The 14,496-nt window shown below is 37.7% G+C and overlaps 1 protein-coding gene across 1 annotated transcript in view; it reads left to right on the forward strand.

Moving 5' to 3' along the window:
• Positions 1-14,496, forward strand: part of ABCB1 (ATP binding cassette subfamily B member 1) — a 117,356-nt gene that overhangs the window by 41,141 nt on the left and 61,719 nt on the right. Inside the window, exon 7 of the mRNA XM_007447479.1 lies at positions 5,216-5,340. Within this exon, the coding sequence (XP_007447541.1) occupies positions 5,216-5,340 (125 nt within the window). The remainder of the gene's footprint in view (positions 1-5,215; positions 5,341-14,496) is intronic.

Below are 14,496 nucleotides of genomic sequence, written 5' to 3' on the forward strand. Positions count from 1 at the left end.
CAGGAATGCTTCCCAGCTCATTTTATGAAACCAGTATTAACCTGATACCAAAACCAGACAAAGTCAATACAGAAAAAAAAGAAAGAAAGAAAATGGCAGATCAGTATCTTTCATGGACTAAGAATAAAAATTCTTCAATAACATATTAGCAAAGTAGATTTGGCAATGTATAGAAAGAATAATGTACTATGACCAGGTGGAATTTGTTTCAGCTATGCAAGGCTGCTTCAACATTTGAAAATCAATCCATGTTATCTACCATATCAATAAGCTAAAGAAGAAAACCTGTGTGATCATCAGTTGACAGAAAACATTTGACAATATCTAACACACATTGATGATGAAAAAAAAAACTCAGGAAGTGAAGAACAGAAAGATATTACCTCAACTTGATGAAGATCATCTGTAAAAACTCTACAGCTAATACCATGCTTAATAGTGAAAGATTGAATGTTTTCCCCTTATGACTGGAAATAAGGAATATAAGGAAGACCATGCTCACCATTGTTTCAACAAAGTACTAGAACTTCTAGCCACTGCAACAAGACAAGAAAAAGAAATAAAAGGCATATAGATGAGAAAGGAAGAAATAAAACTATAGATAATGTAATCTTCTAAGTTGAAAATCTCAAGGAATCTACAATTTCCTAGGACTAACAACTGAGTTTGGAAAGGTCAGAGGATACCAGATCAATTGCATTTCTACATACTAACAACGAACATGCATAAACCAATATTTAAATGTTAAAATTAATACCATTTAGAGTCACTCCAAGTAAAATGAAATGCTTAAGTGTACATTTCACAAAACATATATAGGATCTGTATGCTGAAAATTATTAAATGTGATGAAAGAAATCAAGGCTAAATAAATGGAGAGACATAGTGTGTGCATGGATTAGAAGACTGAACACAGTAAAATGTTGATTTCTTTTTTCAAACTGATCTGTAGGTTTAAGGCATTTCCTATAAAAAATTCCAGAGGGCTTCCCTGGTGGCGCAGTGGTTGAGAGCCCGCCTGCTGATGCAGGGGACGTGGGTTTGTGCCCCGACCCGGGAAGATCCCACATGCCGTGGAGCCGCTAGGCCCGTGAGCCGTGGCCGCTGAGCCTGCGCGTCCGGAGCCTGTGCTCCGCAACGGGAGAGGCCACAACAGTGAGAGGCCTGCGTACTGCAAAAAAAAAAAAAAAAAAAAAATTCCAGAAACGTTTTTTTGTGGACATAGATAAGCAAGTTTATTTTAAAATTTATATGGAAAGATACAGGCTCTAGAATAGTTAAAACTATTTTGACAAAGAAGAATAAAGTGAGAGGAATATGTCTATCTGATACTAAAACTTACTATATAGCTATAGTATATTGGTGGAGGGATAGACACATAGATCAATGAAACAATAGAGAACCCAGAAATACACTTAACACAAATATGCCCAGCTGATGTTTGATGAAGGTACGAAAGCAATTCAATGGCAGAAGAATGGTCTTTTCAGCAAATAGTGCTGGAACAATTGGACATCCAGAGGTTAAAGAAGAAAGACCAAAACTTAACACTCTACACAAAAATTAACTGAACATGGATTGTGGATTTATATGTAAAATGTAAAGCTATAAAACTTTTAGAAAGAAAATAGGAGAAAATCTTTGGGATCTAGGCTTAGGCAAAGAATTCTTAGATTTGATTACTAAAAGCTTGATCCTTAAAAAGAAATTATAGGGCTTCCCTGGTGGCGCAGTGGTTGAGAGTTCGCCTGCCGATGCAGGGGACGCGGGATTGTGCCCCGGTCTGGGAGGATCCCACGTGCCGCGGAGCGGCTGGGCCCATGAGCCATGGCCGCTGAGCCTGCGCGTCCGCATCCGGAGCCTGTGCTCCGCAACGGGAGGGGCCACAACGGTGAGAGGCCCGCGTACCGCAAAAAAAAAAAAAAAAAAAAGAAATTATAAATTAGACTTCGTCAAAATTTATAACTTTTGCTCTCTGAAAGCCATGTAAAGGGGATAAAAAGACAAGCTACACACTGGGAAAAAAATAATATGAAAATCATATATCTGACAAAGGACTAGTATCGACTATAATGTAAATATAAAGAATGCTCAATATTCGATAGCTAAAAAAAAAAAAACCCAAATAAACCAATTAGAGAATGGGCAAAGGACATGAACAGACATTTCATCAGAGAGGATATACAAATGGCAGTTAAGCACATGAAAGATTGTTTAGCATCATTAGCTATCAGTGAAAAGCAAATTAAGCTGCAATGAGATATCATTATACATCTACCAAAATGGCTAAACTAAAAAATAGTGAAACACCAAATGCTGCTGAGATGCAGCGAAACAGGATCACTCATAGATTGTTGGTGGGAATGAAAAATGGTACAGCAACCTGAAAAATAGTTTGCAGTTTCTTATAAAACTAAACATGCAATTACCATACAGTCCAGCAAATTGTACTGGGCATTTATCTAAGAGAAAAGAAAATCATGTTCATGTAAAAATCTATAGTCAAATGTTCATAGCAGCTTTATTAGTAATAGCCCCAAAGTGAAACAACCCCAGATATTCTTCAACAGGTTAATGGTTAAACAACTGTGGTGCATCCATACTATGGGTGCTGTCCAGTGATAAAAAGGGAAGAAGTATTGATATACACACACCAACCTGGATGAGTCTCCAGAGATTTGTACTTGGTGAAAAAAGCCAATCCCAAAAGGTCAAATACTTTATAACTCCATTTATATAATATTCTTGAAATGATGAAATTGTAGATAGAGCAAATTAGCGGTTTTCAAGGCTTAGGGATGGTGGGGAGGGAAGAAGTGAGGAGTAGGGAAGGCAGTGGCTGTGACTACAAAAAGTAGCACTGAGGGATCCTTGTGATGGAATTGTTCTGTATCATGACTGTAGTCATACGAGTCTACATAGGTGATAACGTTGCTTAGAACTAAACACACACACACACACACGCACACACACGAGTGCATGTAAAACTAGTAAATCTGAATAACGTTGATGGATTAATGTTAAATGTTAAATTTCTGGCTGTGATATTGTTCTGAAGTTTTGAAGGTGTTATTTGGGGAACACTAGATGAAGGGGATATGGGCTCTGACTGTATTGTTTCTTACGACTGCTTTTATGTGTACAATTATCTCAAAATAACAAGTTTAAAAAAATAAAACGTATAAATTATCTCAAAATAAAACAAAAACCTACATTGAGAATGGAAAAAAGGGACGAAGATGAAGGTCAAAACATCTGTGGTGGTCAAAACTATTGCTTCTGACTATATTAGTTTGAACAATATAAAGTGGCCGATATTAGATTTTAACTTACAGGAATAACAATTTCATGTGTCCTGCACTAATACATTTAGGCCTTGTTAAGAAATTAACAGCCTTTGGAATAAGGGATGAGTTAGTGATATTTTATGTAGTTTATGTGGGTAATTGTGAGGTATCACCATTCTATTATTTTATATTAGAGGAACAGCAAGTTGGCTTTCCATATCCCTCAGAATATTTTGGAGGTTATTTTCTTTCAACGTGCATGATATGTTAAAAAACAAAGAACAAAACAAAACACTTAATGAAGATTCTACCACAGTCTTGCCTAATCATATGCTTATAGTTATGGAAGGTTGTAGAGAAGCCAGGTATATTGAATCAATTGGAATGGTACTTGATACTTTAACAATAAATTAAAATAGCATGTTTTGCAGCTCCTAATTCAAAAATATTTCTAGTAATTTTCCTGTTGTCAGCTGCTTCTGGTGTGGTTGATAGTTGTGGGGTGAGGTTTCAGAAGGAGCAGAGAAAAATAGCCAAAGCATATTGTATGCACCTCTTGGATTATGCAGACCTGTTTGTTCAGGAATGGCAATGACCTCCCTGACTCAGCCCCAGCGCTGTGAGTGATTATGGCAAGTGTGCTGGGCCAGCCCTAGGCAGGTCACTTTGAGAGGTCGGGAAGGTCTAGTGCATCAGTGGGTTGTTTTGGGTACCAAAGAAGAAGGTACATACAACACAACATCTGCACATAGAATCTAGTTAATAAATGTTCATTTGCCTTCACCCACCCATTCCTGCATCTATCATAGCTCCTTTTACTTTCACACACAGCAAAGGAAGAGATACACTATTAAAATCAAAATAACTTTGAGCTTTTTATGACATGAAGGAATAGGCTGTTATTATGTACACATACGAGTCCACAAATGCTGTAAATTATTTATTGAAAGAATGTAGTGCTGTTTACTCAGAATTTTATTTGAATTACTTGTGTATAATATTTAGTTAGGTGGTTGACTAGTCAGGTATTCCAGGTTAAATATTGACCTTAGTCCTTTGCCCATGCCAGTTGATCCAGTTTTTATCACAGGGCCCTCTGGGATCCCAGAGGGGTCCACATGTCAGTGGCTGGTATTAGAGAGATTCACTCCAGTGGCTGTTAATTCATGCTTTGAAGCCTTGAATCCTGGATATTTCACATATTAGGAAATTACTTGACCTCTTCATCCCTCCATTTCCTCATGTATAGAGTGGGGAAAATAATACCTACTTCACTGCGCAAATGAGAAGAATCAGTGAGATCCTGTGTATACAAAGGACCCAGTACTGTTCCTTCCACAGAACAGATGCTCAGGGACCAAACAGAAGGATCAAAGTGCATCCATAAAACAGAGACCTCCCTGGTGGATTAACGTATTGCTCAGAAACATTAGCAAAGAGAACTCTGCTTCCCCGGCATGTGAAACCTTCTTAAAGTCCTGTCACTACTCAGTACTTGGTCCCCTGCGTTCTCCTGGCCTCCTACCTTGATATTTCTGAGCTAGAGTACAATTAGCAGTTGCTGTGTTGAGTACACACCCTATTTCCTTGATGTACTGCCCCTTTTGCTATATTGGTTTATGTTAATAGTATACACCTCCTTCTGAGATTTAAAGTCCCAGATTTATTTATTTATATGAGGATCCATGAGGTATAGTGAGAAAATAAAAATTTTAACTTAATTTGTTTTATACCATCTCAGTCCAAAAAGAATTTGAAGTGGCTTATAATATGTACACTAAAAAGTAGGACATGATGACCAAAGATGAGTAAAAGATTTATATACAGTAACATACAAGGAGCATTTGTGTATATATTTATTTTTTCTTTACAAAATATACAATTAACTTGTTAAATTTTAAATTACCTGCAATTGTGTTTTTAAACAGATACTATCTTCATTTACTGATAAAGAACTCTTGGCATACGCAAAAGCTGGAGCAGTAGCTGAAGAGGTGTTAGCAGCAATTAGAACTGTGATTGCATTTGGAGGACAAAAGAAAGAACTTGAAAGGTGTGAGTCTCTTTTTTTAAGTTGGTAGAGATGTTAAATTCTGTCATCTTATATGCCCTTCTGGTTGACGGTGATGACTATAAGAGTACTCTCTGATATATATGTTTCCTTAAGTAGCTTCATGGATATGTTACAGCATAGTTAATATTCTGGAAAAGTTGTAATTCTAATTGTACTCTTCTTATATCTGCTCATTCAAAGCATTTTCTAGAGTCTTCTAGGTCATTAGTGACATAAAATAATTCCTTAAGGCTGAAACATAGTAATTCTTGATTCTCTAAGAATGAATGTGTATTTTGTGTTAGATCTATGGGGTCATTAAGTCAGAATAATGGTTACCTCTGGGGGAGATGAGTTGGTGATAAGAGAGGGACACAGGGCCGGGGGCATCTGTGGGTTTGATGGTTTGCTCAGTTGTGCACAATGACCTCAGTTGTGCTTACGTGGGTGTTCACTGTATATTCTTTAAACTGTACATATGTGTTTGGAGTACACTTTGTTCATGTGATATATTTCATACCCGCAAAGATATCCTCTGAGAATAATTTGTGATGGCTATGTACCTACCATAGTTCAAAGGAAAGTAATATCTGTGCTCTATCTCAATTTTTGCTAAGATTTTTGCTTTTGCCTTAAAATATGTCTGACTAATAAAATGTGAAGTCTTGCTTAATTACCTGGCAAACATCCAATCAAATGAAGCCCTTCTTCTCTTGGTGGTGGAGGCGACAGGTACAAACAACCACAAATGAGCAAAATATCGAACATACCAGTTGGGGTAGATAACTATTTGGGGAAATAAAATACTCTATGAGAGTCATAGGGGGGGGTCTTTACTATTTAGAGAGATTATTCAGCAAAGTCCTTTCTGAATAGCTAATGTTTCAATAGACACGGAATGAAGTTTTTTTTTGTTTTTTTCAATAAATTTATTTATTTGATTTTTATTTAGTTTTGGCTGCTTTGGGTGTTTGTTGCTTCACGCAGGCTTTCTCTAATTGCAGCGAGCAGGGGCTACTCTTCCTTGCAGTCTGCAGGCTTTTCACTGCGGTGGCTTCTCTTGTTGCGGAGCACGGGCTGTAGGCGCGCGGGCTTCAGTAGTTGTGGCTCGTGGGCTCTAGAGCGCAGGCTCAGTAGTTGTGTCGCACGGGCTTAGTTGTTCCGCGGCACGTGGGATCTTCCTGGACCAGGTCTCAAACCCATGTGCGCTGCATTGGCAGGTGGATTCTTAACCACTGCACCACCAGGGAAGCCCCAAAATGAGGTTTTAAACTTGGGATTTGTTTCCAGTTTACCTCAGTGGAAAGGTGGACCAGAAAAAGAATGCATCCACCAGCACAGGGAGACAAACAAAGCCTATCTGCTTCTGCCTAGTTTTTGAGCTGGGGGAAAGCATCTCTCCATAGAAATCAGTCTCAGGCCTCACCTTCAGGCGCTGCTAGAGTCTGAATTCATAATACTCTGTGGACTAGGGAGCCATCTCTTCCTAAAACTGAGGATTTCTCATGAAAAATGAATCCAAGTCCAGTGCTACCACTAGGGTGTTTGGTAGAAGAAATTTTTAAATTGCTGAAAATTAATGAACCAAACAGCCAAATTAAGGACTTAGAAAAAGAACAACAGAGAAAAGGAAGTACAAGAAGGAAATAATAAAGATAAGAGCATAAAAATAATTTAATAGAAAAAAAGATAAAAAAGCAGAGTTGACAAAAATCCATAAACTGATTCTTTGAAAACACAGTTAAACCATGATGTAGTATTTTGCAAGTTTTAAAAAGTTAATTAATTTTATTTATTTATTTATTTTTGGCTGTGTTGGGTCTTCGTTGCTGCGTGCGGGCTTTCTCTAGTTGCAGTGAGTGGAGGCTACTCTTCATTGAGGTGCGAGGGCTTCTCATTGCGATGGCTTCTCTTGTTGTGGAACACAGGCTCTAAGCACGTGGGCTTCAGTAGTTGTGGCACGCAGGCTCAGTAGTTGTGGCTCGTGGGCTTTAGAATGCAGGCTCAGTAGTTGTGGCACACGGGCTTAATTGCTCTGCAGCATGTGGGATCTTCCCGGACCAGGGCTTGAACCCGTGTCCCCTGCATTGGCAGGCGGATTCTTAACCACTGTGCCACCAGGGAAGCCCTTTGCAAGTTTAATGAGGAACAAAATAAGAATGAATAAGGAAAGAATTGCTACAGATTTTTAAAAATCTATTTTAAAAATTAGTGTTGTACCAATAAATTGTAAAATCCTGATGAAATAGACAATATCCCAGAAAAACAGGTTAAAATTCTCTTAAGAAGAAAACTTGAGTAGAACTATAATCATTAAAGGAATTGAATCCAGTTTAAAATCTCCATCCCTTGCCTTTACGTATATGTACACACCAAGTAGAAACCACCAGGTCCAGATAATTTTACAGACAAGATTTTAACAAAACTTCAAGCAAGAGATAGCCCCATCTTACACAGATAGATTGTGAGAATGAAAAATATATATAGAAAGTTGTGAGTTCATTTTAGGAGGCTAGTATAACTTTGACACCATACCAGACAGCAGGTATATGAGAAAGGAAAATTGTAAGATAGTTTCACCTAAAACATAGATGCAGAAAATCTAGATAAATTATTAGCTAAATGAATCAATGTGAAAAATATCATCAGATTAAAAAAAAATCCTGAACCTGGTGGCTTGATCCCATAAATGCAAAGATGATTTAACCTTAGGAAATCTATTAATATAATTAACCACACTAGCAGATTGAAAGAAAGAAACATTTTGTTTTGATGGATGAGGAAAAAGCATTAATTGCATATGATTCTTGACAAAAATTTTCTTAATCTGATAAACCAGATACCCACAGGAAACTTTGTATTAAATGGTAAAATGTTAAAAGCATTCCTTTAAAATAATGAAACAAGTATGTCCGCTAGCATCATTTCTATTCAGTGTTGTACTGGTATTACATAATAAAATGAAGGAAAAAATGAGAGTAAGAATAATAAATAAAAATAAAATGAAAAGCTCTAAGGGTTGGAAAACAAAAAGCAAAACTGTCATTATATACAGATGATATGATTGTCTACATAGAAATTCCAGTAACAGTATAGTAAGGTCTGCAGACCAACAATGTATGGTAAGGTCTCTGGGTACCTGATGACAATTCAGAAAAAAAAAAATGGCATTCCCGTGAACAGAGAATATGTAGTATTTCATCAATTCTAAGATGCACATTTTTCTCTCACAATTCATCATCTCTGAAATTCAGATAAATCCTACAGTCAGAGCCATCGTACATTTGCTATGGGACTGGATTGAGAACTCAAGTTCTGCGGGAAGGATTTGTGTTTGCTTCTGCCATTCACTGGGGGCACTATTAACCTGAAACCACTTTTGGGTCCCAGCTGTATATGGAGTGCCCTATTAAACTCCTTTTTTTTCATTTACTTCTCAATGTGTGAGATTTCTATTTTTTTTTAAACATCTTTATAGGAGTATAATTGTTAACAATGTTGTGTTAGTTTCTGCTGTATAACAAAGTGAATCTGCTATATGCATATGTATAACCCCATATTACCTCTCTCTTGTATCTCCCTCCCGCCCTCCTTATCCCACCCCTCCAGGTGGTCGCAAAGCACTGAGCGGATCTCCCTGTGTCGTGTAGCTGCTTCCCATTAGCTATCTATTTTACATTTGGTAGTGTATATCTGTCAGTGCTACTCTCTCACGTCGTCCCAGCTTACCCTTCCCCCTCCCCGTGTCCTCAAGTCCATTCTCTGTGTCTGCATCTTTATTCCAGTCCTGCCCCTAGGTTCATCAGAACCAATTTTTTTTCTTTAGATTCCATATATATGTGTTAGCCTACAGTATTTGTTTTTCTCTTTCTGACTTACTTCACTCTGTATGACAGACTCTAGGTCCATCCACCTCACTACAAATGACTCAATTTTGATTCTTTTTATGGCTGAGTAATATTCCATTGTATATATATGCCACATCTTCTTTATCCATTCATCTGTCGATAGACACTTAGGCTGCTTCCATGTCCTGGCTATTGTAAATAGTGCTGCAATGAACATTGTGGTACATGACTCTTTTTGAATTACGGTTTTCTCAGGATATATGCCCAGTAGTGGGTTTGCTGGGTCCTATGGTAGTTCTCCTTTTAGTTTTGTTTTTTTTTTCCTGATGCCCAAGAGGCTATGACTCAGTGTCTCATGTTCTCACTAATCAAGATGCCAGTGGTTTATCTTTACTCACTGTAGGGCTTGGGCCTGTGATGAGGAGCAACAGCAGTTATTTTTCCTTGAGATCTAGGTCTCTTTAGAGATAATTTCTGCTTTTGCTTATTGGGCCTCATCTCAGGAAAAGTGACAGTTCTTTTTTTATTTATTTATTTTTTTGTGGTACACGGGCCTTTCACTCTTGTGGCCTCTCCCGTTGTGGAGCACAGGCTCCTGACGCGCAGGCCCAGCGGCCATGGCTCACGGGCCCAGCCACTCGGCGGCATGTGGGATCTTCCCGGACTGGGGCATGAACCCACGTCCCCTGCATCGGCAGGTGGACTCTCAACCACTGCGCCACCAGGGAAGCCCCACAGTCCTTTTGTTTTTTCAAATTAGCTAACCGAACTCTTTTTTTTTCATTTTAACATCTTTATTGGAGTATAATTGCTTTACAATGGTATGTTAGTTTCAGCTTCACAACAAAATGAATCGGTTATATATATACATATGTTCCCATATCTCTTCCCGCTGGCGTCTCCCTCCCTCCCACTCTCCCTATCCCACCCCTCCAGGTGGTCACAAAGCACCGAGCTGATCTCCCTGTGCTATGCGGCTGCTTCCCACTAGCTATCTACCTTACGTTTGGTAGTGTATATATGTCCATGCCTCTCTCTCGCTTTGTCACAGTTTACCCTTCCCCCTCCCCATATCCTCAAGTCCATTCTCTAGTAAGTCTGTGTCTTTATTCCTGTTTCACCCCAAGGTTCTTCATGACATTTTTTTCCTTAAATTCCATATATATGTGTTAGCATACGGTATTTGTCTCTCTCTTTCTGACTTACTTCACTCTGTATGACAGACTCTAGGTCTATCCACCTCATTACAAATAGCTCAATTTCGTTTCTTTTTATGGCTGAGTAATATTCCATTGTATATATGTGCCACATCTTCTTTATCCATTCATCTGTCGATAGACACTTAGGCTGCTTCCATGTCCCGGCTATTGTAAATAGTGCTGCAGTGAACATTGTGGTACATGACTCTTTTTGAATTATGGTTTTCTCAGGGTATATGCCCAGTAGTAGGATTGCTGGGTCTTATGGTAGTTCTGTTTTTAGTTTTTTAAGGAACCTCCATACTGTTCTCCATAGTGGCTGTATTAATTTACATGCCCACCAACAGTGCAAGAGGGTTCCCTTTTCTCCACACCCTCTCCAGAATTTATTGTTTGTAGATTTTTTTGACGATGGCCATTCTGACTGGTGTGAGGTGATACCTCATTGTAGTTTTGATTTGCATTTCTCTAATGATTAGTGATGTTGAGCATCCTTTCATGTGTTTGTTTGCTATCTGTATATCTTCTGTGGAGAAATGTCTATTTAGGTCTTCTGCCCATTTTTGGATTGGGTTTGTTTTTTTTGATATTGAGCTGCATGAGCTGCTTGTATATTTTGGTGATTAATCCTTTGTCCGTTGCTTCGTTTGCAAATATTTTTTCCCATTCTGAGGGTTGTCTTTTCGTCTTGTTTATAGTTTCCTTTGCTGTACAACAGCTTTTAAGTTTCATTAGGTCCCATTTGTTTATTTTTGTTTTTATTTCCATTTCTCTAGGAGGTGGGTCAAAAAGGATCTTGCTGTGATTTATGTCATAGAGGGTCCTGCCTATGTTTTCCTCTATGAGTTTGATAGTGTCTGGCCTTACATTTAGGTCTTTAATCCATTTTGAGTTTATTTTTGTGTATGGTGTTAGTGAGTGTTCTAATTTCATTCTTTTACATGTAGCTGTCCAGTTTTCCTAGCACCACTCACTGAAGAAGCTGTCTTTTCTCCATTTTATATTCTTGCCTCCTTTATCAAAGGTAAGTTGACCATATGTGCATGGGCTTATGTCTGGGCTTTCTATCCTGTTCCATTGATCTATATTTCTGTTTTTGTGCCAGTACCAGACTGTCTTGATTACTGTAGCTTTGTAGTATAGTCTGAAATCAGGGAGCCTGATTCCTCCAGCTCCGTTTTTCTTTCTCAAATTGTTTTGACTATTCGGTCTTTTGTGTTTCCATACAAGTTGTGCAATTTTTTGTTCTACTTCTGTGAAAAATGCCAGTGGTAGTTTGATAGGGATTGCATTGAATCTGTAGATTGCTTTGTGTAGTATAGTCATTTTCACAATGTTGATTCTTCCAACCCCAAAACAGTATATCTCTCCATCTATTTGTATCATCTTTAATTTCTTTCATCAGTGTCTTACAGTTTTCTGCATACAGGTCTTTTGTCTCCTTAGGTAGGTTTATTCCTAGGTGTTTTACTCTTTTTGTTGCAATGGTACATGGGAGTGTTTCCTTAATTTATCTTTCAGATTTTTCATCATTAGTGTATAGGAATGCAAGAGATTTCTGTGCATTAATTTTGTATCCTGCTACTCTACCAACTTCATTGATTACCTCTAGTAGTTTTCTCGTAGCATCTTTAGGATTCTCTATGTATAGTATCATGTCATCTGCAAACAGTGACAGTTTTACTTCTCCTTTTCCAATTTGCATTCCTTTTATTTCTTTTTCTTCTCTGATTGCCATGGCTAGGACTTCCAGAACAATGTTGAGTAATAGTGGTGAGAGTGGGCAACCTTGTCTTGTTCCTGATCTTAGAGGAAATGGGGTCAGTTTTTCACCATTGAGAATGATGTTGGCTGTGCATTTTTCGTATATGGCCTTTATTATGTTGAGGTAAGTTCCCTCTTTGCCTACTTTCTGAAGGGTTTTTATCATAAATGGGTGTTGAATTTTGTCAAAAGCTGTCTCTGCATCTATTGAGATGATCATACGGTTTTTACCCTTCAGTTTGTTAATATGGTGTATCACATTGATTGATTTGCATATATTGAAGAATCCTTGTATTCCTGGGATAAACCCCACGTGATCATGGTGTATGATCCTTTTAATGTGCTGTTGGGTTCTGTTTGCTAGTATTTTGTTGAGGATTTTTGCATCTGTGTTCAGTAGTGATATTGGCCTGTAGTTTTCTTTCTTTGTGACATCTTGGTCTGGTTTTGGTATCAGGGTGATGGTGGCCTCGTAGAATGAGTTTGGGAGTGTTCCTCCCTCTGCTATATTTTGGAAGAGTTTGAGAAGGATGGATGTTAGCTCTTCTCTAAATGTTTGATAGAATTCACCTATGAAGCCATTTGGTCTTGGGCTTTTGTTTGTTGGAAGATTTTTAATCACAGATGCAATTTCAGTGCTTGTGATTAGTCTGTTTATATTTTCCATTTCTTCCTGGTTCAGTCTTGGAAGGTTGTGCTTTGCTAAGAATTTGTCCATTTCTTCCAGGTTGTCCATTTTACTGGCATAGAGTTGCTTGTAGTCATCTCTCATGATCCTTTGTATTTCTGCAGTGCCAGTTGTCACTTCTCCTTTTTCATTTCTAATTCTATAGACTTGAGTCTTCTCCCTTTTTTCTTGATGAGTCTGGCTAATGGTTTATCTATTTTGTTTATCTTCTCAAAGAACCAGTTTTTAGTTTTATTTATCTTTGCTATTGTTTCATTCATTTCTGTTACATTTATTTCTGCTCTGATCTTTATGATTTCTTTCCTTCTGCTAACTTTGGGTTTTTTTGTTCTTCTTTCTCTAATTGATTTAGGTGTAAGGTTAGGTTGTTTTTTGAGATTTTTCTTGTTTCTTGAGGTAGGATTGTATTGCTATAAACTTCCCTCTTAGAACTGCTTTTGCTGCATCTCATAGATTTTGGGTCATCGTGTTTTCATTGTCATTTGTTTCTACGTATTTTTTAATTTCCTCTTTCATTTCTTCAGTTATCTCTTGGTTATTTAGTAGCGTATTGTTTAGCCTCACGTGTTTGTATTTTTTACAGTTTTTTTTTCCCGTAATTGATATCTAGTCTCATAGCGTTGTGGTCGGAGAAGATACTTGAAATGATTTCAATTTTTTTAATTTACCAAGGCTTGATTTGTGACCCAAGATATGGCCTGTCCTGGAGAATGTTCCATGAGCACTGGAAGAAACTGTATTCTGTTGTTCGGGGATGGAATGTCTGTAAATATCAATTAAGTCCATCTTGTTTAATGTATCAGTTAAAGTTTGTGTTTTCTTATAGATTTTCATTTTGGTTGATCTGTCCATTGGTGAAAGTGGGGTGTTAAAGTCCCCTATTATGATTGTGTTACTGTCGATTTCCCCTTTTATGGCTGTTAGCATTTGCCTATGTATTGAGATGCTCCTATGTTGGGTTCATAAATATTTACAATTGTTATATCTTCTTCTTGGATTGATCCCTTGATCATTATGTAGTGTCCTTCTTTGTCTCTTGTGGTAGTCTTTAAAGTCTATTTTGTCTGATATGAGAATTGCTACTCCAGCTTTCTTTCAATTTCCATTTGCATGAAATATCTTTTTCCAACCCCTCACTTTCAGTCTGTATGTATCCCTAGGTTTGAAGTGGGTCTCTTGTAGACAGCTTATATATGGGTCTTATTTTTGTATCCTTTCAGCCAGTCTGTGTGTTTTTTGCTTGGAGCATTAATCCATTTACATTTAAGGTAGTTATCAATATGTATGTTTCTATTACCATTTTCTAAATTGTTTTGGGTGTGTTATTGTAGGTCTTTTCCTTCTCTTGTGTTTCCTGCCTAGAGAAGTTCCTTTAGCATTTGTTGTAAAGCTGGTTTGGTGGTGCTGAATTCTCTTAGCTTTTGCTTGTCTGTAAAGCTTTTGATTTCTCTGTCAATCTGAATGATATCCTTGCTGGTATAGTAATCTTGGTTGTAGGTTTTTCCCTTTCATCACTTTAAATATGTCCTGCCAGTCCCTTCTGGCTTGCAGAGTTTCTGCTGAGAGATCCGCTGTTAACCTTATGGGGATTCCCTTGTGTGTTATTTGTTGTTTTTCTCTTGCTGCTTTTAATATTTTTTCTTTGTAGTTAATTTTT

Source organism: Lipotes vexillifer, unplaced genomic scaffold (assembly GCF_000442215.2).
Source record: "Lipotes vexillifer unplaced genomic scaffold, Lipotes_vexillifer_v1.1 scaffold474, whole genome shotgun sequence".
NCBI lineage: Eukaryota > Metazoa > Chordata > Mammalia > Artiodactyla > Lipotidae > Lipotes > Lipotes vexillifer.